Genomic DNA, 23858 nt, shown 5'->3' with positions numbered 1-23858 from the left:
TCTGGTCCACCGGAAGTCAGGGTCCCCCTCCCCCCCACCCTCTCAGCAGCCAGTTCTCTGGGATCCCAGTCTCCACAAGGGGGAAGTACTGAGTGCTGGAGGGACCCACTTCTCAGTTCCCATTTCACCTTCCCACTTTCTTTTTTTTTTTTTTTTTTTTTTAACACATTCCATTGATTTTCTACAGAGAGGAAGGGAGAGGGACAGGGAGCTAGAAACGTTGATCAGCTGCCTCCTGCACACTCCCCACTGGGGATGTGCCCACAACCAAGGTACATGCCCTTGACTGGAATCGAAACCGGGACCCTTGAGTCCACAGGCCGACGCTCTATCCGCTGAGCCAAACTGGTCAGGGCCACCTTCCCTCTTTCCCAGGGAGGTTCTGGCTGGGCCACGCAGCCACTGTCCAACAAGGAACACTCCGGTTAGGCAGTTTTCCACAAACTGGCCCTCATGACTGCCTCCGGCTCAGGGACCTCATCTCTCACTCAGCCAGCCCTGAGCAAGGTCCCAGGTCATTTCCCTCCATGCACACAGCTCGAGCCAGAGGAACTTCATGGTGGCTGTGAAAAGGAAGTTTCCTCCATAACTCCAACGACGAGGAGCAAACGAGTGAGGGCGCAGCTGAGGAGCTGTGAACCCCACGCCTGTGTCTGCTCAGCCAGCCTCGGAGCAGGCAGGGACACACGCTCCTGGCCGGGCGGCTCTGGGGAGGAGCCCCACAGCAGTCACTTCCACCCCAGCCTCCCTCCTGCCTTCACTCGGGGTCAGACTGGCATCCAAGCTGTGGGCTCCGTCTCTCCCCAGCCGTCTCCCCTCGCCAATCTTCGCACATGTGATCCCACCTTGGCGTCTGCTTCTCAGGGTCCCCATTTCCTCAGAAAGGGGCTGTGGCTCTTGGGTCACCCCCCCCCCCCAGCCTTCCCCCGATGCCCATGACAGGGGCTCAGTGCCGAGGGTGCAGTGTAAGGAGGCGCCGGGGTTAAGGGAGGGTGAGAAATAGTGTGCTCCCCAGAGAACTGAAGGGCGGATGGGAGGGCAGGGCCCCTGCGTGTGGGGCAGGAAGGTGGCACGGGCCAGGCTGGAGAAGGGCAGGGCCCCTCGGATCCGAGCCAAAGACCGGCTTTCTCCTTAAGCAACAGGAGCTGCTGAAAGCTTTGAGCTGCTGACTCACATGACCTCATTTGTGTTTTCAGGAAGATTTGCCGTGTGGAAGCTGAGGGCTGGGAGGGCAACAAGGAGGTTACTGCCTAAACCAGGTCACTGGTCTCTTCACAGAGACTTCATGCGGAAGGAGTCAGAGTGCAATCGCTTTTATTAGTGCTGCCAGATTTTACAACCAAATAACCCATTTACTGTATTGTTTTATTTTCCAGCGTAAGAGGCCCTCAGTGAATCCTCTCTCCTGTGTCCCTGTCCCCGAGCCAGGCCCCAGCAGGCTTCCCTGAGGGACAGAGCCTGGGGTGCCCACCCAGCCAGACCCCCAGGCCTTTCTTACCCACCCACAGCCTTCCTTTGGCCCCATCTCTTAGTTCCATCACCCAAGGAAGTCCCCACTTTGGCACCAGTTGCCAGGGGTCCGCAGGCCTGTCACACATCAACAGGCGATGGTCCCAGGCCAGCGTCTCCCCTACGGTAGGAAGGGCAGCAGCCTCCAGGCCCACCTGCGAGTCCCCAGAGGCCCCTCAGCCTCAGGGGTTTCTCCAAAGCCCAGAAAGTGGGTCTTGGAGCTAAAACCAAGAAGGTGTGAACCAGCAGGTAAGTGTGGGGCCAGCTCAGAGGGGTGGGGACTTCTATTCTCCACCAGCAGTGAGGCCCAGGGCAGGGGAGGGGGGGTAGCATCAGGCTCTTCTCTCGGGTGGCAACTGGGGGGTTTCCTCCAAGGCCCCGACATTCAGTGAGCACATTCCAGATGGAAGGGCAAGCAAGGTGGGGCGGGTTTGTTCAGCCGGCACGGGCTCTGGCGGTTTTTAAACGGCTGTTGAATGGAGGGATGTGTTTGGGACGTTCTAGACCTGGTGGCTGAGAGGATCTGAGCGTTGGCTCTGAGGTGGGCGCTGACTGAACAGATGGGTGCCCGAACGCTTCTCCAGGGGTCAGCGCCACCTGGGAACCTGTTAGAAAGGCACGTTTGGGACCCGCCTGAAAGGGGGCAGCAGTAGAATGTAGGGAACCAGCTGGTATTGTGAGAAATATGAATCCTGCTGTTAGCCATGATGCTTTGTCTGATTAGGGGAGGCACTGCACCCTGGCTGGAGCTGCCCTGGAGGCGCAGCCTTCCTCCCCGTTTGGAGCTGCCTGTCATCATGGGAAGATGAACAAAGGTTTGTTACAGAAACCAGAGTCGCAGCCCTTGGAAGGTCCCCAGCCCTTTTGCTACCCACAGGCCTTTGCCGACCTCCAGCCTGCCCGCCTGTTCACTGCCCACAGGCACTCCCTTTGGCTGTTTCCCCTGGAACCCCAGCCCCTGCGTGCCACTCAGCCCTGGGAAGACCCTAGTCCTTCTGCGGATCTGTCAACTGCCCTTCTGCCTGCTTTCCCTTGTGCTTTTGCTGTATAAGCAGCCGGCTAATGGGGGGTGCAGAGCAAATTTCTGTGGCTGACCTGCTGCTCTCCCAGCTGCCGGCAGGACTGGAATAAATGCTCACGTATGATTCAGCCCTGTGTCTGCTTCATAGTGACAGGCAGCACGGACCCACTGTCCGTTACACGCCCACACCTACTGCGCCACACTCAGCCACCTGTGCTCCCACACGTCTGGAGGAGGGAGGGGAAGCTGCAGCCCCCCACCCCCACCCCAGCGCCCAGCTCCTCCCCTCCCCAGGCTCCTGGCCCTTCTCCCTCCTCCCCTCCACCTCAGTTCTTCCTGGAACACGTGCATCTCCTGGTTCCCAAACTGGGGTTTCCTCGCGGACCTGACGTTAGACCCCCTGCCCCCCACCCCTCACCGCAGCCCCCCATCCATGCCAATCCCCAACTTCGCCAAACTCTCGGCGTCCCCACCCACGCCCCCTCCCGGCAGGCAGCTCAGGCCTCCTGGCCCTCGGGCGCCACGAGCAGCAGCGGCTGCGCATTCTTGCCCTTGTCGTGCCAGCACACGTCGAAGAAGGGGTACACGGGCCCCGGCAGGCGCTCGTGGAAGGCGAAGAGCAGCTCCAGCGCGTCCGCGTCGCTGGCGTCGTAGAAGGAGAGGACGCCGTCGCCGAAGCTGAGATAGACCCCCACGCGCGCCGGCCGCCGCTCCACGTTGCGCAGCGCGCGCGGCTCCTTGGCCTCCACGTGCGCCTCCAGGATCTTGCCCTCCCGCTGGCCGAGCAGCCAGAAGCCCTGCGAGGGCACGGTGTGCAGCCGGCCGCGGCGGCCGGCCTGGGCCGCCATCACGCCCAGCGCCCAGCGCGGCTTGTCGCCCACCGCCACCTCCCAGTAGTGCTCGCCCTCCGACAGCAGCTGCCGCGCCACCACCGCCACCGCCTTGTCGAACTGGCGCGGGTCCTCGCCGGCCGGCGGCGCCTTCTGCTCCGAGCACTCGGCGCGGCGGCCGCAGGGGGACAGCACCAGGCTCGGGTGGGCCGTGCTCGGGTCGAAGGTCAGCTCCTTCACTGCGGAGAGGGAGAGACCGCCAGGCCTGTTAGCCTCGAGCCTTTCCCCGCAGCCCACCTATGGGCCGGCCTGGCCTCCTCGAACCCTCCCCGGCCCTCCGGGTGGGGGTGGGGTGAACCCCCTCTGCGGACTGGCTTCGGCCAAAGACTGCCTCCCCGAGCTGCAGTTTGCTCAGCTGTAAGCTGAGGCCCTGGCTGCCTCCTTCCAGGCTGGGGTGGGTTAGGTCGGTACAGGGCAGACAGCACCATCTAGGACCAGGTCACCGGGAGGAGACAGGAAGCCTGGCCCGCAGCGGCCCCCGTCTCGCCGCTGTGTGACCTCAGTCAGCCTCTGGGCCTCAGTCTTCTCTTGGATAAAACAGAGTCCCCCATTCCCATCCCCACCGCATGTGCATGCCCTGGAGCTCTGGAGGGGAGCCCCCAGGAGGCTCAGCCATTGAGCCGTTCCAGCCACAGGCCAGAGTCAGTGTCCGGCCCAGGCCAGTGCCAGGGTTCCAGCTCTGCAGACCCTCAGGCCCCATTAGCAGGAATTATCCTCTCCACTGTCCACAGGGACAGAGCCTGGACAAGGAGCACACAGGGTTCAAACCCCGAGTCCCCTGCTGCCAGCAGCAGCACCTTCCTGTAAGCAGCATCCGCTCCCCTCCCCTGTCAGGCCCCCACCTATAAATTCCATGCCCTCAGGGGTCCTTCTCTTAGCAAGTGCAAGGGTACAGGGATACCCTAGAGCAGCGGTTCTCAACCTGTGGGTCGAACGACCCTTTCACAGGGGCCGCCTAAGACCATCGGAAAACACATATATAATTACATATTGTTTTGTGATGAATCACTATGCTTTAATTATGTTCAATTTGTAACAATGAAGTTGGGGGTCACCACCACATGAGGAGCTGTATTAAAGGGCCACGGCATTAAGAAGGTTGAGAACCACTGCCTTAGAGCAAGCATGTCAAACTCGCAGCCCGCAGGCCACATGCGGCCCACAACAAATACTTTTGCATCCCAGCCAACATAACAGTATGTTAGAAATGTTTTAATAAAAATTTCATAACTTAATTTTTACACAATCCTGTTATACATAATCTATATATATATATAAGGCTAATATGCTGAAGTGTCCAACCTTCCCGGTAATGATGTCACATGGCAACGCCTGGCTTCCTCTCCCTAGCAACTAGCCTCCTTGCAGTTCCTTCAGCCCAGGAACACAACTTGCTTTATAGCCAGGTGCAGACACTTCACACTTTAACCAAATGTCTGTGAAGCGTTTTCACGTGCCTCATCTCATTTGATCCTCACAGAAGTCTTGGGACAGGTAGCCAGGAGACTCAGTGGAATCCTATTTTCTTTTCATTAGCCAGAAAATGGAGATTTAGAAAGCTTAGAAACTTGACCCGACTGAAAAGAAGTAAAAAATGGTGGAACTTGAAAATGACTTCAGGCTTTCTCACTGTGCAGAATATAGTCAGACACTGCTGCAGTTACATATTTTACCCTTTGTTCTCCCTGCATGATCTACAATAATAATCTGCTTCATGTTGCTATTTACTGCTGTGTTGCTGACAATTGCCTGAAAGAGAAGTTTGGGTGCTTCACTGGCCTGGAAAAAGTTTAGCTAAGTCAGAAAGCAGGTCTAATTAAGCACGTTTATTCTATATCTATAAAAGGCTAAGTTGACTTGCAGATGCAAAATACATATAAAGCACTCGCTGGCACCAATCGCATGTGTGTGTTTCCATCTGTCATTGTCGATAGTGAATTTGGTTGACACTTCTATTACAGAGAAAGGGTGAGTAGTGATATTAAAATATTTCTTCTAATTTCCTTTTGATGTTCATGAATTTGTGCACCGGGCTACTAATTATTAATAATGAACTGCAATGTTCACTAATGACTGATTACTATAATCGTGTTGCATTCATTTCCCTTACGCGCCTTACACGCAGGCACACCATTTCTCTCCACTAATACCAGCGGCGAATATTTTAGCAGCCGATTGCCACATCATTAGTCTTGGACTGACTTGTTTGGTGTGTGAAACAGGATATATTTCGCTTTCAAAGAACAAGAAAAATAGGTTTATAAGCATGACACTTATTAATTTGTGCAGGTATTCAGTGTCTGATAAGTTAATGTTCAAGCAAAAATATTAATTTTTATTAAAATGTTCTATTTTATGTTCACGACTACTCATTTATTTCAGCCCTTTGTATTCAGCATGTCTTTATTGAAATAAACCTACATTTCCATGATAATTGAAGCTTTTGTTTCTTTGCGGCCCACATAAACTTAAACCTTGTTTATTTGGCCCATGTTAGCCTTTGAGTTTGACATGCTTGCCCTAGAGTCTAGACTCTAGAGGCAAAGGGGCAAGGGGCACCTTCTTCTGTGACCTTCTTCGCTGAGACCGGGAGGCCTCTCTGTGTGTAGCTGCGGCCTCCCATCACCCGCATGGTTACAGACATAACATGCCTCCGTACCTGGCATCAGAGCACGGAACATCTTCCGCCACACCTGGAATTTGAAGTCATCTGAGATGACAGGCAGCTGGATGTCCAGACGGGCAGGCGGCGGGGACTCTGCCAGGATCTTCTGCAGCCTGGGGAGGGGTGGGGAGTGTCTGTGAGGGGACTTCCGGAGGAGGCATGGGGTGGGGGAGGGCAAGAAGCAGTGCCCAGAAGAGCGGACAAGGCTGTGGAGTTCCGGGACCTCTCCACTTCATTCCTCTGCTGAATTTTCAGTTTGGAAAGATGGAAAGTTCTGGCCCCAGCCAGGTGGCTCAGTTGGAGCGTTGTCCCATACACCAAAAGATTTCCGGTTCGATCCCCAGTCAGGGCCAGTACAGGAGGCAACCAAATGATGTTTCTTTCTCACATGGATGTGTTTCTCTCTCCCTCCCCCTTTTCTCTCTCTACAATCAATAAACATATCCTTGAGTGATCATTATTTTAAGATGAAATGTTCTGGAGATGGATGGTGATGATGGTTGCATAACAACATGAATGTACTTAATGACACTGAATCGAAAATGTGCACTAAAAAATGGTTTGCCACCGGGGTGGCTCAGTGGTTGAGCATCAACCCATGCATGCACTGGTTTGATTCCGGGTCAGGGCACATGCCCAGGTTGTGGGCTCGATGGCCAGTAGGGGGCGTGCAGGAGGCAGCCTATCCATGTCTCTCTCATCCATAATTCTGTATCTCTCATCCTCTCTCTTCCTCTCTCTCTAAAATCAACAAAAACAAATGTTTTAAAAATGGTTTAAATGGTCAATTTTACTTTGTGTACATTTTACCACAAATTTTTTAAGTCTTTTATTGGGATGAGGTCCAAGCCCCTCAGCTCTTCAGTTTGCCCAGTTGCCACACCAGCACACCTTCTCTCCCTCTTGCCTTCTCTCAATGCTCTTCCCCCAGCTCTTGACCTGGCTAACTCCAGCTCACTCCTGCAGCGTCCAACTCTCAACATCCAGTCCAACTCTAACGTCCAACTCCGCTGCAAGGCCTGCCCCGGCCACCCACTGCTCTCCGGGCAGCACTGACCACAGTGATGTATGTCTATGTCTCCGCCTCCCCTCCCCCCCACCCCCCTCTGTCTGGGAGGTTCCTAAGAAGGACCCGGTCACGTTCATTTCTATGTTCAAAACAAAGTGCAGGGAAATCGCAGAGGACCGAATGGAATCGGCAGGCACACGGGGAGTAGCTGGTGAGCCAGCCAGTGTCCCTGAAGACCAGGGCAGGTTGGGAAAGGGGCGGGGCCAGGATGATCGCACCTGCTGGTCACCAGGCAGTATTTCTGGAGAGAGAAAAAGAAAACGGAGGTGAGGCAGGCAGGAAAGACCCTGGACACAACTGAGGATGGGGTGGGTGGACCAAGAATGCTGAGTATGGGGTCAGGAAAAATCAGAAAAGCCAAAAGAAACCCAGAATTCAAGGCCACCCCTAGCCCTTTATCCGTGTAAACTAGAAAAGGGACCCCTTCCTCAAGAAACAGCACTCTGTGGCAGAAGACTGTCCTGAGAAATAAGCAAACCCACAGCGTCTGTTATGTGAAGGGTCCCCCTTAGACATAGCGGCCTTGTGCAGCGCCCAGCCTAAGCAACATCCAGCAGTCCTGGGCCACCCCTCCTCCCCGTGTGACCCTGGCTGGTCCCTGCCCCTCTCTGGACCTCGGGGCCCCTGCCTGACCCTGGGATGAGCTCTCCGGGGCCTGGACCCGGGCCGAGGGGCAGCGAAGGAAGGTCACCCAAGCTCACCATGAGGAACTCAGTCTGCGGCTTGTCTGCCACCTCCTCCAGCACCTTCTCCATCTGCCGCAGCTGCTCCAGGTAGGAGTTCAGGCTCCCCAGCTCCTTCCGCAAAGCGACCCCCGCCTCGCTCCGCACCCGCTCCGCCTCCCGGTCCAAGGAGCCCTCCAGTGCAGACAGGAACAGCCGCATCTTGCCCAGCTGCTCGCCCACCGCCTCCTGGAACTGACGCACTGTCTCCTGTGGGGAAGGCAAGCCAAAGCCCTTGGCTGGGGAGGCCTAGCCCCGCCCCCCGCCCCCAGGCTCTGCCACGCTGAGCCCTCACCTCCACCTCCAAGAGCTGGTGCTCCAGCACAGCCACACTCTTCTCCTTGCGTGCACATGCCTCCTGCAGCTGCAGCTTCTGCTGGGGGAGCTGGGTCTGGGGGTGAGACAGAAAGAGGCGATGCTGCTGCTCCCCCACCTGAACCCGCCCTCTGTGTCTCAGCCTCAAGGCCAGCTCCTCCTCCAGCCAAGCTGGCTCTCACCTTTCCCCAAACCCACGTGCAGGTCGCCAGGCCCTTGCCAGTTCTGGTCCTGATGCCTAGAGCGCCTGCCCCTTGACTTGCCTCTTCAGGGGAGGTCCTCCCCAGCCCCTTGGCAGTCAGCCCCCGCCCCCACCCCCCTCAGGGCTTTGTGAGAAAGACACACACAATGTGACTGGCTCTCCTCCACCAGCGGGAATGAAGCTGGCTGCAGGCTCCGGAGGGTGAGTGTAGGGTGTTTGCAGTAGAAACGCAACCTCCTCCGATTCCCGGACAACCTGGAGTTCCTAACACCTCCTGCCAAAGCCGCCCTGCGCTGGGGCTGCAGGGCCATGGGATCAGACAGGTCCAGTCCCGCCTCCACGGCTTCCAACTGCTGGGTCCCCTTCTGTGGGAACAGCCTGGCACCTCACCTGACACCTGACGACGCTACAGTGGCGGCCTCCTCCCACCCCCTAAGGGGACCAGGGAGCCCCTGGGCGCCGGCGCCAACAGTCTCCTCCCCCGACGTCCTGGGAGCCACAGCCCCGCCTGCTGCAGGCCTGGGCCGGACGCGCCGTCGGAGGGAGCGGCTGAGCCATGGGGAAGAAGCGCGACGCCATCCTGGACGCGCTGGAGAACCTGACGGCGGATGAGCTCAAGAAGTTCAAGCTGAAGCTGGGGGCGGCGCCGCTGCGCGAAGGCTTCCGCCACATCCCGCGGGGCGCGCTCGGGCCGCTGGACGCCGTGGACCTCACCGACAAGCTGGTCGCCTTCTACTGCGAGGACTACGGCGCCGAGGTCACCGAGGCGGTGCTGCGCGACATGGGCATGCAGGAGGAGGCGGCGCGGCTGGGGGGCGCCGCGTGAGTTCCCGCGCCCGCCGGCCCTCGGCTACTCCTGAGTCTCAGTACCCGGCCAAGGCGGGACCCGCTCCTCTTCCTCGCCAGAAACCCAGGGGTCCGGTCCGGCCCAGCCTTCCTGCTCCCTTCCCCACCCCCAACCCCCCACCTCCCGCCAGCCTCTCCCTGCCTTTTCGGGCTGAGCGGATGCGGACCCTGGCATACTGCACCCGCCCCGCCTGCCCCTGGCGGCGCCCTGGACTCCTGGGCCCCTGTCCCATTTCACGGACTCTGTTATCTCTTCGCAGATGAAAACGGACGAGGTCGGGAGCGGTACGGTTTTCAGCAGAGGTGAGCCTGGGCTGGGGGCTCCTGGCTTGGGGGGCTCCTGCACGGGCTGGGGAGACCGCCGCCGGCAGTGGCTGGACGGGAGGCCGGGCCGGGAGGGAAGGGGGGCTGGTCCTGCGGGAGCCTGAGGGCTGCGTCTACCCCGCTAGGAGTCCGGGCCGGAGAAGGGCAGTGCTGATGCGCGGGGGCTGGGACCACGCAGAAGCCCTCCGACCCGAGTCCTGAGGCCGCGGCCACTCCTCCACCGCGGGACCGACGGCCGCTGCGCGCCTCCAGCCCCGCCCCCCGCCCCTCGCTCTGCCCCTGCACCAATAAAACCTTCGTGACAAACCTTCCTGACCTGTGTAGACACCTACCCTCTCGTGACTGGCCTCGCGTATGGCATGGGCGCGCCCGTGTGCGCCTGCGTCTCTATTTGCAAATGTGTCGACCCTTTCCGGCCTCGTGGGGATCGCAAACCTCGGGCGCGCACAACTGTGTGTGGGCGCTGCACGCGCTCAGGACTAACAGCTCCAACCGGTAAAACAGCCCCGACTTCATCCCGGTGCCCACTGGGCCTGCGCACCGAGCTGCGCGCCCAGGCGCCAGAAATCTAGGTTTGCGCCGAGCCATCCCACCAGGGCCCGCCCTGAGCGCCTCTTCAAAGCTTCCCTCTCGCCGCCCGCCTTCAGCCGCCTGCCCTCCCGCGTCCCCCACAACACCTGGCGCCTGGGGCCCTGAAGCTCAGAGACCAACTCCATGCAGCAACCCCCCCCCCCCCATGGGCCCTGCCCCATCCAACCATCCCTTGACCGATCCGCCGGGCCCCGCACCTTGAGGCGCGCGTGGGCTTCAGCTGCGGGCAGCAGGCGGTGGCCGCGGTGGGAACCCAGCGAGGCGCACACGCCGCACACGAGCGCGCGGTCCTGCTCGCAGTAGATGCTGAGCGGGTCTAGGTGCTCCTCGCAGTGGCCCTGCGGCACCTGTGCCAGCCCCTCCACCAGGCGCGCCAGCTGCAGGTTGGTGCTGAGCGCCTGCGGCCGCGTGGGTGCCTGACAGGACGGGCAAGGCGCGGTGCCGTCCGCCCCCGGCTCCCCGGCCACTCGGCTCAGGCAGGCGCGGCAGAAGCTGTGGCCGCACTCTGCTGTCACCGGCGCATCGAACAGCTGCAAACACAGCGGGCAGGACAGCTCCTGGCGCAGGAGACCGGGCGCAGCCGACATGGCGGGCCTGGGTACAGGAGAGGTCAGTCAGGGAGACTCAGCCCAGAAAGATCCCCCATCGGGGACGTTGTCTCAATCCCAGTTCCTAAACACAAGCCCGGGTTGCAGTCTTACCCACTGTCTTTCCCTGACTTAGGCCCAGATTCTCCAAAGCCGTCTGCCGACCCTCGCGCCCTCACCTCCCCAGGACCCCCAGCACTCCCCTCCCCATTATCTCCAGGCCCACAGGATCCATGGACTCACAGGTCTGGTTGGAGATCACGGGCAAAAAGAGACTCCCAGGAGGCTCAGCCACCGTGAGGCCTAACTAAGCGCAGGGGGTCAGGGTGGTGTCTGAAGACAGGTGAGAGGCAAGCGACCAGCTCAGAGCAGGGACGGGCGCTGGCACTCCCGGGGCAGCTAGCAGTGGACACCACAGCTGACCGGCTGCAGTGACTGGCAGAGGGAGCCTCCCTCGTGAGCTCTGGCCCCAGGACTATATTTAGCTGCCCTGACTCTCCCTCCTATCATTTCTGGAAACCATTCTAAAAGTGAAGACTGAGTGGTCAGGGAACAAGCAACACATGTCAAGGCCACCTGTCCTGGCCCATCCCACTGTCCCCTCCGCTGCCCAATCTGAAGCCAGCGCTCAGAGCCAACAGAACACAGCGCCTCTCCATAGGAGAGAAGAGAGGTCTGCCCTTTCTCCCCCACCTCCACCCCCACGCCACAATCTGCAGCTTCCCCCTCCCCAAGGGCGGCCCCTGCCCAGCTTGTCACCCACTCATTAATTCCCAAGCTGTTGACTTGCTCTCACACCGACAGTATTATCTCCCCCTGCAGGACAGGGCCTCGCCCCACCCTGGAAGGTTTTCTTCCTCCAGAGCTGAGGAAAGAGTCTTTTTTCTGTCTCGCCAGAGCTCAGCTCAAGCCCGGGGACAAAGCTGGCCTCCCTAAATGCTTGAAAATAAATATTCGACTGGCAGTTGAATAAATGAATGAACTGAATCCAGAGCCTGCGGCCCAGAAGCAGAGTCGGCCTGGGAGCCCCAGGCCCCTCTGTATGCTGATCCTTGAAATCTCCGCTTAAATTTCATTGAGAATAAAAACCAAAGTCCCTGTGGCCTACAAGGCTCTACCCAATTAGACCCATTTGTCTCTCACCCATCACCCCCTTGCTCACTCCAGCCAGGCCTTCGTACTTGCCATCCCCTCTTTCTGGAAAACTCTTTCAAAGGAAGACCTTTTTTTTTCTTTTTTTTTTTAAGAACAAAACAGGTATATTTCTATTGGACTACCTGATACAGAGGATAGTGTGGTATGGATGGATAGTATGAATGACAAATAATACAAATATATTTCATTTGAAATAAACAAATATGCTTACATAGCTCAATAGGTCACTTGGAAACAAACTCTTGCTTGACTGTATTACTGAGCAAAAACAAAGCTGAAACACAAACACCCTTCTTTTTTTTTTTTTTTTAAATATATTTTATTGATTTTTTTACAGAGAGGAAGGGAGAGGGAGAGAGAGTTAGAAACATTGATGAGAGAGAAACATCGATCAGCTGCCTCCAGCACACTCCCATTGGGGATGTGCCCGCAACCAAGGTACATGTCCCTGACCGGAATCGAACCTGGGACCCTTCAGTCCACAGGCCGACGCTCTATCCACTGAGCCAAACTGGTTAGGTCAACACCCTTCTTTTTTGACACGTATATGCAGATAGGTAGGAAGACACTACTTGGTTTTTAAAAAACTGACCTTCCCTTAAGGCCTGGTCATAGAAGTGTAAACAATGTAAATGAATCCACCGTTTCAGTTGTCATATCATATCTATGTCACCTGTGTATTCTGAGATCACACATATACCTTCCAATAAACCTGGAAGGGTTGCCATACCACAGTTACATTTAAGTTCTTGGCAGGCAGGACTGAGAAAAGTCATGTAGAACAAGTTTTACATCCTATTTAGAACAATCGCTAGTATTCCCTTAAATAACAGGCTACAATAGAAAGATACTGCTGGGAAGTTATCCTTTTCACTTGGTTCATTTTTAGGTTTTGTTTGTGATTTACAGAGCTGTTCGATTTGTTTGCCTATAGTACTATCCTGCCACATGTATTAAAGCACAGATACCTATTATTTCTTCATCTTTCAACTCTGATACTCGATTACATCCCTCGTATGTCAGCAGTTCTGGGATATTATAAAAACAATAGTGGGTAAAACTCTGCTAAAAATGCAGATGTCTACAACTACAATGGTACTAGACGGGAAGGAGACAATAAAGAAGGGAAAAAGCAAACACATTCATGTGCAGGGAATGTGGTTCAAGTCTTTGGATTTAAAAACAACTTCCCCAGAGAAGCTGGCTCTAATGGAATTTCCAGAAAACTTCCTGTGCCCAACAAAAGGACCTGAAAAGCCCAATCCAAACTTTTGAAAACCACAGTTACGCAAAGAGATGATCAAGGCAGTTGAGGGAGAGGATGGATGTGTCTTCCATTCGGCTACAGTTGGTAGCACAGCCTCTTTCACTGTTGTTGATGATCAGTATAAACCATGGAAGTACCAGGTGTGCTTTGAAGGACAGGGGTAGAAAAGCAGTGAACATATTACCTGTCTATACCACAAACAGGGCTTTATGGCTAGGAAAATTTTCTAAAGAGTAAAATGACTCCAGGATAGATCTTTCTCTCCATCATTAAATGTGGCAGAATTAAAAAAAAAAAAATTTACAAGTAGATATAGTGAAAACAGAAAATTACAAGTCAGAGAACATAAAAGTATCAAGACAATGCTATAGGTTCAACAGTATTCCATGAGGCTAGAAAACCTGTTAACTTTGAAAGCCCTAGCAAAATATCTCTCTTGTTTATAAATCACTTATTTCTCATACTAGAGGCCTGGTGCACAAAAATTTGTGCACTTGGGCGGGTCCCTCAGCCTGGCCTGTGCCCTCTCGCAGTCTGGGACCTCTCGGGGGATGTCCACCTGCTGGCTTAGGCCCGCTCCCCAGGGGATTGGGCCTAAGCTGGCAGTCAGACATCCCTCTGGCAGCCTGGGAGCCCTTGGGGGATGTCCACTTGCCAGGAGGGAGCAGGCCTAAGCTGCAGTCAGACATCCTTAGTGCTGCTGAGGAGGCGGGAGAGGCTCCCGCCACCACCGCTGTCCTGGCAGCCGGCAGCCTGGCTTGTGACTGTGGGAGCGCACTGACCACCAGGGGGCAGCTCCTGCGTTGAGCATCTACCCTCTGGTGGTGAGTGTGTGTCATAGTGACCAGTCATTCCCAGTCCTTCTGCTGTTAGGGTCAGTTTGCATATTACACTTTACTATATAGGATAGAGGCCTGGTGCACGGGTGGGGGCCAGCTGGTTTGCCCTGAAGGGTGTCCCGGATCAGGGTGGGGGCCCCGCTTGGGTGCCTGGCCAGCCTGGATGAGGGGATGATTGATGGCTGTTTTTAGGCTGCCTGCAACCCCTTCAGGGTGGGGGTCCTCACTGGGGTGCCTGGCCAGTCTGGGTGAGGGGCTGAGGGCCGTTTTCAGGCTGGCGGGTGACTGAAGCTCCCAGCCTCTCCTTTTTTTCTTTTTATTCTGGGATTTATTTACTTTCTATGGCTGTCACTGGAACTGAGAGCCGGCTTTAGCTCTGAGGCCGGCTCCAGCTTGAGGCCTCGGCTGCTGAAAGCAGGTATCTGGAGTTTGTTTGGGTTCTATAATTGAAACACTGTTGCCATCACTGCCGCCCTAAGCTCAGAGGCCCGGCTGGCTGAAAGCAGCTATCTGGAGCTTGTTTAGCTTCTATAATTGCAACATTGTTTCTTAGACTGCAGCTCATAGGCCGGCAGCGGCAGGCGGGGAACCTTGGCTTCCTCCTTCACTGGAGCAAGCAAGCCTCCTGTTCGCTTCAGCTGCCTGGCTGCCGGCCACCATCTTGGTTGGCAGTTAATTTGCATATAGCCCTGATTAGCCAATGGGAAGCGTTCGGGGGTATGGTCAATTTGCATATTTCTCTATTATTAAATAGGCTGACCATACATTGAACCCTTTCTTTCCATGGACTGAGGAATCTTACATTCAGCCTTTAAGCACTCTGCATTTCTTTGCCAATCTTGTAGCCGAGTATCTTGTTCCGGTCGATTTTGTTGTGGGTAACTGGAAGCTGCCGGCACAAGGCCTTGAATGTGGTGTCCGACATTGATCGTTTTCACTAATTGCTGTCTGATACTCATTTTCTGCATGTTCTATGATTTTAATAAACTCCTTGGCAGTTTGTGCTTCATTCGAAACAGTTACTGAATCCTGTACGTCTTTATGACTAACCAACAGAACATTGCCATCTTCATAATAGTGTACCTGAATCTTAAGTACTCCAACCACCTGGGCTGTAGGCGGTGTGATGGTGAACTTCCATTCTGATCTCCAACGACCATTCCAGAAATTTTTAGGCTGAAACTAGTGGCTTTCAATACACACAAGAATGGTCTGTTGCCCACCTATAGTTTTAGCATAAACAGTACAGAAGCCACTGGAATAATGGTCTTTCACATAGGCCCTTAAAGCTCTGTCACAGGATTCTCTCCAAGACTTCAGACCTCCATCTACTTCCTCTGGCAGGGGGGTCACTTGCTTCTTTCCGTAAGTGATCAAACTTAAAGGGAATTTTGTTTCTGGGATCGATCTAAAAATCTGCTGTTACCCAAGTCACCATGTTCTGTAATTCAGACTTGATCTTCCTATCCTTCTATCTTCACAGGTGTGAACTGATCCATGTTATACTGGGCAAATGCATGTGCTGCCCCTTCCCTGAGGGATAGTAGTAGCCGAACATCACTGAATACTTCATTAAATTCCCCTGGGGGTGCCCTGGCTGGTTTGGCTCACTGGATGGAGCGTCGGCCTGGGGACTGAAGGGTCCCGGGTTCGATTCCAGTCGGGGGCATGTGCCTTGGTTGCAGACACATCCCCAGTGGGGGGCATGCAGGAGGCAGCTGAATTGATGTTTCTCTCTCATCGATGTTTCTGACTCTCTATCCCTTTCCTTTCCTCTCTGTAAAAAATCAATAAATTATAAAAAATAAATAAATTCCCCTGGGGGTGCATGAGTGATGAATTAGCAGCTATGCATACCTTCTCCTCATCCAACACCTGATCCTCGAAGTTGGCCACTTTGGTCTCTCAAAGGAAGATCTTTAGCCAATGTCACTTTTTCAGTGCAGCTTTTCCTAACTCCCAGATTTTAAATCTCACGTCTCCCTTCCCTGCTTTCCTTGTCTTCATAACATTTATCACCACCTGACACGCAAAATATTTAACTTCGTTTTTCGCCCGTCTCCTCCTACCAGCATACGTGTGTTCACTGCTTGTCTCCAACTTAAAAGTGTGTGGCGCCCAGCAGGTGCTCAGTACATACTCAACAAAGAAATCAACACAGGAGCTTCTGGCCTCCCGGGCACCCCTCTCAGCCTTTACCCGACTTGCTCTTTTCCCCGACCGCTCTCTGTCTCTGAGTTTCTGTTTCTGTTTCAGTCACTTAACTTCCTCTGTGGACTCTCTCTTTGCCTCTCTCTCGGCATTTTAATATTCATGTTTATGTGTTTTATGCCAAATTTGCACACAAGGTGTTCTGGATCAGAGACAGACTTCTCATTAATTACTCACAGTAAGTGGCAAATGTTTGGCCCCCTGCACCCTGGGATGATGCGATGAGAGCCAGGTCCATTAACCTGTGAGAGTAGCCAGATACCCCATAGGTGAGCAACAAAAATTATTTTTCCTGCTCTAGCTGGTTTGGCTCAGTGGATAGAGCGCTGGCCTGCAGACTGAAGGGTCCCAGGTTCAATTCCAGTCAAGGGAGCATGCCCGGGTTGTAGGCTCCATCCCCAGTGGGGGGCATGCAGGAGGTAGCCGATCAATGATTCTCTCTCATCATTGATGTTTCTTTCTCTCTCTCCCTTCCTCTCTCTAAAATCAATAAAAATATATTAAAATTAATTAAAAACATAACTATTTTTTCTGTTTTTAAAGGGGAAGGAGGCTCCCTGGCTGGTGTGGCTCAGCTGGTTAGGCATCAGCCCCTGCACCAAAAGGTTGCTGGTTTGATTCCTGGTCCGGGCACATGCCCAGGTTGTGGGCTCGAATTCCCATGTGGGTGTGAAGGATGCAGCCAATTGATATTTATCTCTCTCTAAAAGTCCATTAAAATTTTTTTTAAAACACATATTTTTATTGATTTCAGAGAGGAAGGGATATATAGAGAGAAAGGCAGAAACATCAATGATGAGAGAGACACCTCAATTGGTTGTCTCCTGCAGGCACTGCAACCAGGGCCAGGGATCAAGCCTGCAACTGAGGCACGTGCCCTTGACTGGAACCGAACCTGGGACCCTTCAGCCTGCAGTCCAACGCTCTATCCGCTGAGCCAAACCAGCTAGGGCAAAAAAATATATTTTCTTAGAGCGGGGGGGAGGCAACTGTCCCCCTCCTCGCTTAAATGTCTAAATAAATCTCCTCCGGAGTCCGGATAGCGCCTTGCACATCTTGGCTTTTATGACAAGTCTCCAGCTCTGGACTTATCTCCAAGCCCTGGGGCTCATTTCCTCTGGAATGCTTAAAGATCCTGCGTGGTGCCTGCTGGCCTGATGAGGAAGCTACTCCAGGCTTCCTGGCACCTTGGGGCTTAGCCTAGGAACTTTGTTCAAACTGTAATCACTTGGGCCCCTCAGAAAGAGATAAGAGTTTTACTATTTTTTTGAATCGGAGCAATTACCTGTACAAATGACTCCAGACTGAATCTCCTGATATGTGAGCAGTCTCAAGGAGCTAAGGCTTTCTCCCAGGACCCAGAGAAGTCTGATTTCCCCACTGTATCTCTCAGTCTCTGATTGTCTCTCTGCCACTTTTGATGGCTCGGACTTGGCCTGGGGTTGGCAAACAGGAGGAGGGTAAAGGTAAGAGCATACCTGGAGCTGGACTCTGAAACCACAAGCCACTTCACTTTGGCTCGAAAGTCAACATCCCGAAGGTAGACCTCACCTGGAGTTCTCATCCCTGCCAGGCTGGGGCTGAAAGAGTGGGAACCCAGGACAGGGAGGAGACAGTCGACTCGTTCCCTTTCTGTAGATGAGCCTGGTCTGACCTCTGACCATGGGAAGGGACATGGATTGTCTACAACAGATTAGAGGACGAGAAGGGGCCAGGGATCATGTCTAGGGGAGGAGGGGAGGACCAGTGTCGCTGACCCTGAGACAGGGCTGGGGCCCAGAGCTCCGAGGCTGCAGGTGTTAGCTTGTCCTAAGGGAGGGCATCCCAAGAGCTGGAGTGGCAAGTGCAGCGGGAGAGGAGAGCCCCTTGTATTGGAAACATGCAAAGGAAGCCAGAACTCCCCAAGCAGGACCCCTGCGGAAGCAGGTCCTGAATGCTGACACCACAAGCGCAGGAAAGTCGCCTCCCTCTCTGGGCTTCAGGACTTCAGCTACAATATTAAGGAGGATAAGAACACCAGCCCTGTAGCCTTGTCATGAGGATTAAACTAGACAATATAAGTAAACACCGGGGCGGGGCGCTGGCACCAAAGGGCTTCGGAAGGGCTAGGTTAAAACTTGACTCTGCTCTTTCCTTGTTGTGTGACCTTGGGCAAGTTATTTAACATGATTTACTCACCTGTAAAATGAGGGTTATTTAAGGATCAGAGCATTGGATTGTTATGAAGATTCAACAAGCTAATTCATGTAAAGCACTTAGAACAATGCCAGGCCCATAGAAAATGTTCACTACATGCTGGCAATTGATATCATTACAATTATTACTAATTATTCCAATGACTCTTCCCTGCATCACCCCCAAATTGAGAAACTGAGGCTCAGAAACTTCAATAATGACAAGGGCACCTACTATGTGTCAGGCCTGTTCCAAGCACTTCACAATTCTTAATCCATTTATAACCTCCTAAATCCAGTTGTAACCTTATAATAACCTCGTCATTATTCCTATCTGACAGGGAGGCCATGAGGCACAAAGAGATTAAGTGACTTGCCCAATTCCTGGAAGTCTATGGGCCCTCTGGACCCAGGAGGCCCAATCTGGCTCCAGCAATCAAAGGGTTACTTTGTTGGGTGGAGGGTCACAACCAGGAACCAATTTACCACCAACTGCTCTGGCTCTAATCCAGGGGGCAAGGGTGGGCCAAGAGGTAAGACTAGGAGGTTCTTTTCTGCCAGGGGTCAAAGCTCAGAGCTCTGAGACTTCCCCCAGAAAAGGGGGTCAAGGCAGAAGCGATTACCATGGATTCCCAGAGAGCTGCCCAAGCCCCCTATTCCCCACCCTCCCAGGGCAAACCACCCTGGCAGTCTCCAGAAATGAGCAGGCTCTACCTCTACCTCTACCTGCCTGGGGGACCCTGGGCAACTTACAGTCCTTTTCAATGAGCTGAGCCTATTCATGACACAGCATGCAGAGCCCAGAGAGGGGCTGTGACCTCCCTACGTCACACAGCTAAGAGGCAGAAGGCCTGGAATCAAATGTGAGTGGGTCTGACACCCCTTCTCTCCTGCTTGTCCCACTGTTCCGCAGTCTTCGAAGAGGAGGAAGTTTCTGTTAGCATTACTGTTACTGCAATGCCTGCCCTCCTGAGGGTGTTTGCGGACAGTCTGGGGGAGGCATAAATTCCCTTATACATAACTCTCCAAGCAATTTGTCAATTTTTGAGGACAGACATGGAACTTTAAAATGGTGGCTGGCATCTGGGCCTAGGAGTCAGATGGACATGGGTTCAACCTGTTTTCTCAGGTGTTACCAGTGTAGGCTTCCAGGGTAATTTCTGAAAACCTCCGTTTTCTCCTCTGGACGGTGGGCTAAATACACATGCCTCAGAGGGCTATTGGGAGAATTCAATGAGATTAGGAATGTTACGTGCTTAGCACAGTGCCTGGAACATAGTACATTAAAGAAATGAAAGCTGTTGTTACTATTATTTGTCTTTCACCAGCACTTATCATGGGGTTGGGCATCTAGTAGATCCTTAATACCTGTTTTTAGAATAATATAGATTCTTCCCAAACCTGGGGCCTCTTGAGTTCAGCGTCTACGATGTTCTCCTAGAGCACAGGCACCCAAGCAGCACCACTTGCTCCCGCAGAGTTCCAGCCGGAAACCACTGCAGGAGTGAGGCTTCCAGTTCTAGGAGAGGAATGGCTATGTGTCCCGGGCCCCTTGTCCCTTTGCTTCCTTGCAACATCACACCAAAATGCTGGCACTTGCTCTGAGGCGATGTCAGGTGAAAAGCACAGCCAGGTTCTCCTATGTGTATGAGCAGGAAGGTGACTGGGGTTGGATGCCAGGGACAAACTGGGCCCAAAAAGAAGGCTACTGGGTGGTGATACGCAGGGATAAGGGAAGAGGCACAGTGTCCCTTATCTAATCTTAAGGGTCGAGACTCATGAAACTCACATTCTGATGAATTGAGATGAATGCTAAGTAAATAAACAAACAAATGGCTGTGCAATATGTCAGGACCACATCACTAGAAGGAATGGTGATTGTTACAGCGCCGTTGAAAGGGATAAATGGAGTCCCAGTACCCGACTAGGAGCAAGAGCCAGAATTCCAACTGGGGACCGCACGGCTTCAAGGCCACAGTCCTTCAGCTCCTGGGAGCTGCGAGGCACCCCTTCCAGTTCCTGGTACCCTTCCTTGAGGGTACCAGAGACCCATTCACTCATTGTTGATTCCACGAAGCTTTATTGAGCACTTACTACAAGCCAGGAACTGTTCTGGATGCTGAAGCTGTAACAGTGATGTGGACAGGCATGATGTGAGGCTAGGAAGACTGGTACTAACTAAACACACACACCGAGTTAGTGCAATGTAGCCACGATTGCTATGAGAGCTACAGGTAAGGAGCAGGTGTGATGAACTACTCTGGGAGGCATTCTAAACCTGGTCTCCCTGAGAAGGTGACATTTAACTTGAGACCTAAAGTCTCAAGAGCTTATCAGGCAATGAGTGAGGGAACAGATTCCCAGGTGGAGGGAGCAGCATGTGCAAAGACTGAAAAGCAGCAGAGGCGCCTGGCACATCGGAGGAACTGAGAGGCCAGTGTGGGTGGAACTGAGCTGGAGGGAGAACAGGATGTGGTGCAAGACAAGGCTGTGAGATCCACAGGGCCAGACCAACCGCGCCTTCCCAGCCGTGTGAAGAGCAAGCGAAGGGTTCTGGGCACAGCTTGGCCTCCAATCCCCAAGCTTTCACCTGCTCATCTGGGGCAAACCACCCAGAGTGACTCCCACCCATGGCTTTCCCTCCAGTCCAGAATTTTCTCAACTATTACAAGTGTCTCTTGTCATCGCATCCCCAGAACCTTGGCTCCTGGGACCAAATCCTGGCTCTCCCAGGAAGTTTTGACAAGGTTTCAGGAGCCCCGGTCATGCTGGAATATTTACAAAGTGGATAAGCGGGTGTTATCTCCATTTTACAGGTAAGGAAACGGAGGCTGAGAGATAAAGTACACACAGCTATTCTCCCTTTTTTAAAAAAAAAAAAAAAAAAGAGGTATATGTTTCTCTTTTTTTAAATATATTTTATTGATTTTTTACAGAGAGGAAGGGAGAGGGATAGAGAGTTAGAAACATCGATGAGAGAGAAACATCGATCAGCTGCCTCCTGCACACTCCCTACTGGGGATGTGCCCGCAGCCAAGGTACATGCCCTTGATCAGAATCGAACCTGGGACCCTTCAGTCCGACGGCTGACGCTCCATCCACTGAGCCAAACCAGTTAGGGCTCCTCCCTTTTTTTAATACCTCATTTCTCCCCAGTATGTGGAATTGCGAGCTACGAGGTTCTGGCTGTTAGGATTCTGATTCTAACATCCTCTGGCATGTGAGAGAGGATGCTAAGGTTCAGGGGAAGGGGGAGATGTCGGGGCTTCTGAATTCCAAGATTCTAAGCCTTGGCACTCCAGTAAACTGGGTTCCTGGTCCGTGCCAGCTAATGCAAGTCTGGAGTCCCAGGCACCACCCATGAGCGCCTCCCTCTCGCGTCTGGTCTCCCGTGTCCCACCTTGCGGACCAGCTGGAGGACCGGTTCCTGGCGCCCCCTCTCCATGGCCAAGGGACTGGCACCGGAGGCCTTGGGAGCAGGGGGGCGGGAGAAGGAACACAGGGATAGTCTGGGGTGACCTAACTCCCCCCCAGGGCAACGGGCTGGGGCAGAGGCGGTGTCGGGAGAAGGCGGGAAGCTGCAGGTCCCGCCCCAGAGGAGACTTCCTAGTGGGCGGATACCCCGGTGAGTCGCAGCTGCGGCGGCGGGGGACCCCGGCGCCATGGCGGGCAGGCGGGACGCCATCCTGGATGCGCTGGAGGAGCTGACCGCTGATGAGCTCAAGAAGTTCAAGATGAAGCTGCTCTCCGTGCCCCTGCGCGACGGCTACGGGCGCATCCCGCGGGGGGCACTGCTGCCCATGGACGCCGTGGACCTGACCGACAAGCTCGTCAGCTGCTACCTGGAGGCCTACGCCGCCCAGCTCACGGCCCAGGTGCTGCGCGACATGGGCATGCAGGACACCGCGGAGCGGCTGCAGGCCCCGGCCCGGGCCCCGGGTGAGGAGCCCTCCGCTCTCGGAGCCCCTCGCCTAACCCAACCCCCAGCCGAGCATTTGCCCCTGGGGCTCTTTCGCTTCCTGTTTCTCCTGCCCCCGAATAAAGCTCTTCCTGCTGGGGAGGGAGGCTTCCCGCGCTCGGTCCAGACCCCGCGAGCCTGGAGACACCGTGGGAAGGAAGAGGAAGGACCCCTTATGCGGTCTCTTTCCTTACAGGCTCTGGACCCGCGCCAGCAGGGATCCAGGCCTCTCCTCCCCAGGTGCCAGCCATACCAGGTGAGGCCTTCACACCCAAACTCACCTTCCTGGGCACCTCACCAGCCTCACCAACCACAGCCCTGCACAGCCTATCTGCCACCAGAACACTCGCATTGGGAGAGAGCAAGGTTGGGCCAGCCCTCCCACCAGCCCACCTGCTCACACACCTTGGGCGGAGCCTCGCTGGGGAGATGTTACACTCATCGCACTGTGTCTGGAGCCCCACCCCGTTAGGGCGCATTTAGAGCCAATCTGAAGCAAGCAGGGTTCCGAGGAACAGGCCCCAGTCCCCACCCAGGGTGCCTGCTCATCTGCTTTCCCCCTCTTTCCCGCAGCCCCGCACTTTGTGGACCGGCACCGGGAGGCCCTCATTCAGCGGGTCACAGACGTGAACGGCGTGCTGGATGCTCTGTACGGGAGCATCCTGAGGGAGGAGCAGTACCAGGCAGTGCGGGCAGAGGCCACCAATCCAGACAAGATGCGGAAGCTCTTCGGCTATGCTCCAGCCTGGAACCGGGCCTGCAAAGATCGGCTCCTTCAGGCCTTGAGGGACACCCAACCCTACTTGGTGGACGACCTGGAAAGGAGCTGAGGCAGCAGCTGGAACTACCAGGGGTTGGACGTGCAGAATGAGTGATTTTTTAAATAAAAAGTCCGCTTGTACTTGTGTGGGTTTTCCTGCTTCCAACCTGGCCGGCCGCACATGCAGAGCTCAGCTACACAGCTCAGTGCTGCGGAGGCTCAGGGGCAGCTCGCTGCCTTTCAGGGGTGGGGCAGCAGGCTCCCCAAACTGTCACCCTTCCTGCCTGTCACCATGGCGAATATTCCTCATTCGCCAGTTAGTGCTCCTCCAGGGCTATGCCAGAGGGTCCGCCCTTGAGACTCTAGCTAGGCCTGTAGTGTAGGTTAGAGAGGCGTGTACAAAGGGTCTGGGCGGTGGGAGCCAGGTGTGCCAGAAGGCATTGAACTTAGGGCACTCTGCTAGCGGGCAGAGCTTCTCTTTTGCCTTTTCCAAGGGAAAGAGTAATTGTACAATTAGAGCAATTTCCAGGGGGAGACAGTAGCATCTAAACATGGAAGACCACAGCTACCAAATAAAATTCTAGGGTTCCTTCTGGCACTGACAGCAGCAGGCTAAATTACTCCCTTTGCTCCCTGCCACCCCCTGGAGGGAGGCGTTATAGGTTACACTATGCCCAGAAAACATGCCAATCACAAAAGCAAAACTTTATGAATTCTGGTAGATATTCTTCTTGTGATGGAATTAAAGGAAAT

At 54.4% G+C, this 23858-nt stretch overlaps 3 protein-coding genes and 1 pseudogene across 6 annotated transcripts; 2 read left to right on the top strand and 2 right to left on the bottom strand.

Moving 5' to 3' along the window:
* Positions 1 to 2982: 2982 nt before the first annotated feature.
* On the bottom strand, positions 2983 to 11249 carry TRIM72 (tripartite motif containing 72). Of its 2 annotated transcripts, XM_036310203.1 has the most exons (7): positions 10985 to 11249; positions 10352 to 10748; positions 8172 to 8267; positions 7856 to 8086; positions 7373 to 7395; positions 6080 to 6198; positions 2984 to 3599 (listed from the first exon to the last, which is right to left on the bottom strand). In XM_036310203.1, exons 2-7 carry the CDS (start codon positions 10739 to 10741, stop codon positions 3028 to 3030), a joined length of 1431 nt encoding a protein of 476 aa, XP_036166096.1. In that variant the 5' UTR covers positions 10742 to 10748; positions 10985 to 11249; the 3' UTR covers positions 2984 to 3027. The 2 variants fall into 2 exon arrangements, with proteins under 2 accessions (XP_036166097.1, XP_036166096.1); XM_036310204.1 differs by lacking the exon at positions 10985 to 11249 and having other exon boundaries at positions 2983 to 3599; positions 10352 to 10743.
* PYDC1 (pyrin domain containing 1) lies at positions 8758 to 9874 on the top strand. Of its 2 annotated transcripts, none has more exons than XM_036310206.1 (3): positions 8758 to 9259; positions 9500 to 9542; positions 9689 to 9874. In XM_036310206.1, the coding sequence occupies exon 1, from the start codon at positions 8950 to 8952 to the stop codon at positions 9217 to 9219; it is 270 nt and encodes an 89-aa protein (XP_036166099.1). In that variant the 5' UTR covers positions 8758 to 8949; the 3' UTR covers positions 9220 to 9259; positions 9500 to 9542; positions 9689 to 9874. The 2 variants fall into 2 exon arrangements, with proteins under 2 accessions (XP_036166099.1, XP_036166098.1); XM_036310205.1 differs by having other exon boundaries at positions 8776 to 9215.
* Positions 11250 to 14652: 3403 nt separating the features above from the next.
* Positions 14653 to 20448, bottom strand: LOC118656583 (annotated as a pseudogene).
* A 1345-nt stretch (positions 20449 to 21793) lies between these two features.
* PYCARD (PYD and CARD domain containing) lies at positions 21794 to 23246 on the top strand. 2 transcript variants are annotated; one of them, XM_036310505.1, is made up of 3 exons: positions 21977 to 22326; positions 22542 to 22601; positions 22919 to 23246. In XM_036310505.1, exons 1-3 carry the CDS (start codon positions 22050 to 22052, stop codon positions 23173 to 23175), a joined length of 594 nt encoding a protein of 197 aa, XP_036166398.1. In that variant the 5' UTR covers positions 21977 to 22049; the 3' UTR covers positions 23176 to 23246. The 2 variants fall into 2 exon arrangements, with proteins under 2 accessions (XP_036166399.1, XP_036166398.1); XM_036310506.1 differs by lacking the exon at positions 22542 to 22601 and having other exon boundaries at positions 21794 to 22326.
* The last annotated feature ends 612 nt before the right edge of the window (positions 23247 to 23858 follow it).

The sequence above is a fragment of the Myotis myotis genome, unplaced genomic scaffold (assembly GCF_014108235.1).
Source record: "Myotis myotis isolate mMyoMyo1 unplaced genomic scaffold, mMyoMyo1.p scaffold_m19_p_5, whole genome shotgun sequence".
In the NCBI taxonomy this organism is placed as follows: Eukaryota; Metazoa; Chordata; class Mammalia; order Chiroptera; family Vespertilionidae; genus Myotis; species Myotis myotis.
Note: the sequence above shows the minus strand (reverse complement) of the source record. Positions and strands in the feature narration are given on the sequence as shown.

Excerpts from the sequence above, each read along its gene's own strand:
- PYDC1 (XM_036310206.1), top strand. The coding sequence starts at position 8,950 with ATGGGGAAGAAGCGCGACGCCATCCTGGACGCGCTGGAGAACCTGACG.
- TRIM72 (XM_036310203.1), bottom strand. The coding sequence starts at position 10,741 with ATGTCGGCTGCGCCCGGTCTCCTGCGCCAGGAGCTGTCCTGCCCGCTG. Across the intron at positions 8,087-8,171 it reads ACCAGCTCTTGGAGGTGGAG|GAGACAGTGCGTCAGTTCCA; the intron begins GTGAGGGCTCAG and ends CCTTCCCCACAG. Across the intron at positions 6,199-7,372 it reads TACTGCCTGGTGACCAGCAG|GCTGCAGAAGATCCTGGCAG; the intron begins GTGCGATCATCC and ends ACCCCTCCCCAG.
- PYCARD (XM_036310505.1), top strand. The coding sequence starts at position 22,050 with ATGGCGGGCAGGCGGGACGCCATCCTGGATGCGCTGGAGGAGCTGACC. Across the intron at positions 22,327-22,541 it reads GGCCCCGGCCCGGGCCCCGG|GCTCTGGACCCGCGCCAGCA; the intron begins GTGAGGAGCCCT and ends CTTTCCTTACAG. Across the intron at positions 22,602-22,918 it reads CCAGGTGCCAGCCATACCAG|CCCCGCACTTTGTGGACCGG; the intron begins GTGAGGCCTTCA and ends TCTTTCCCGCAG.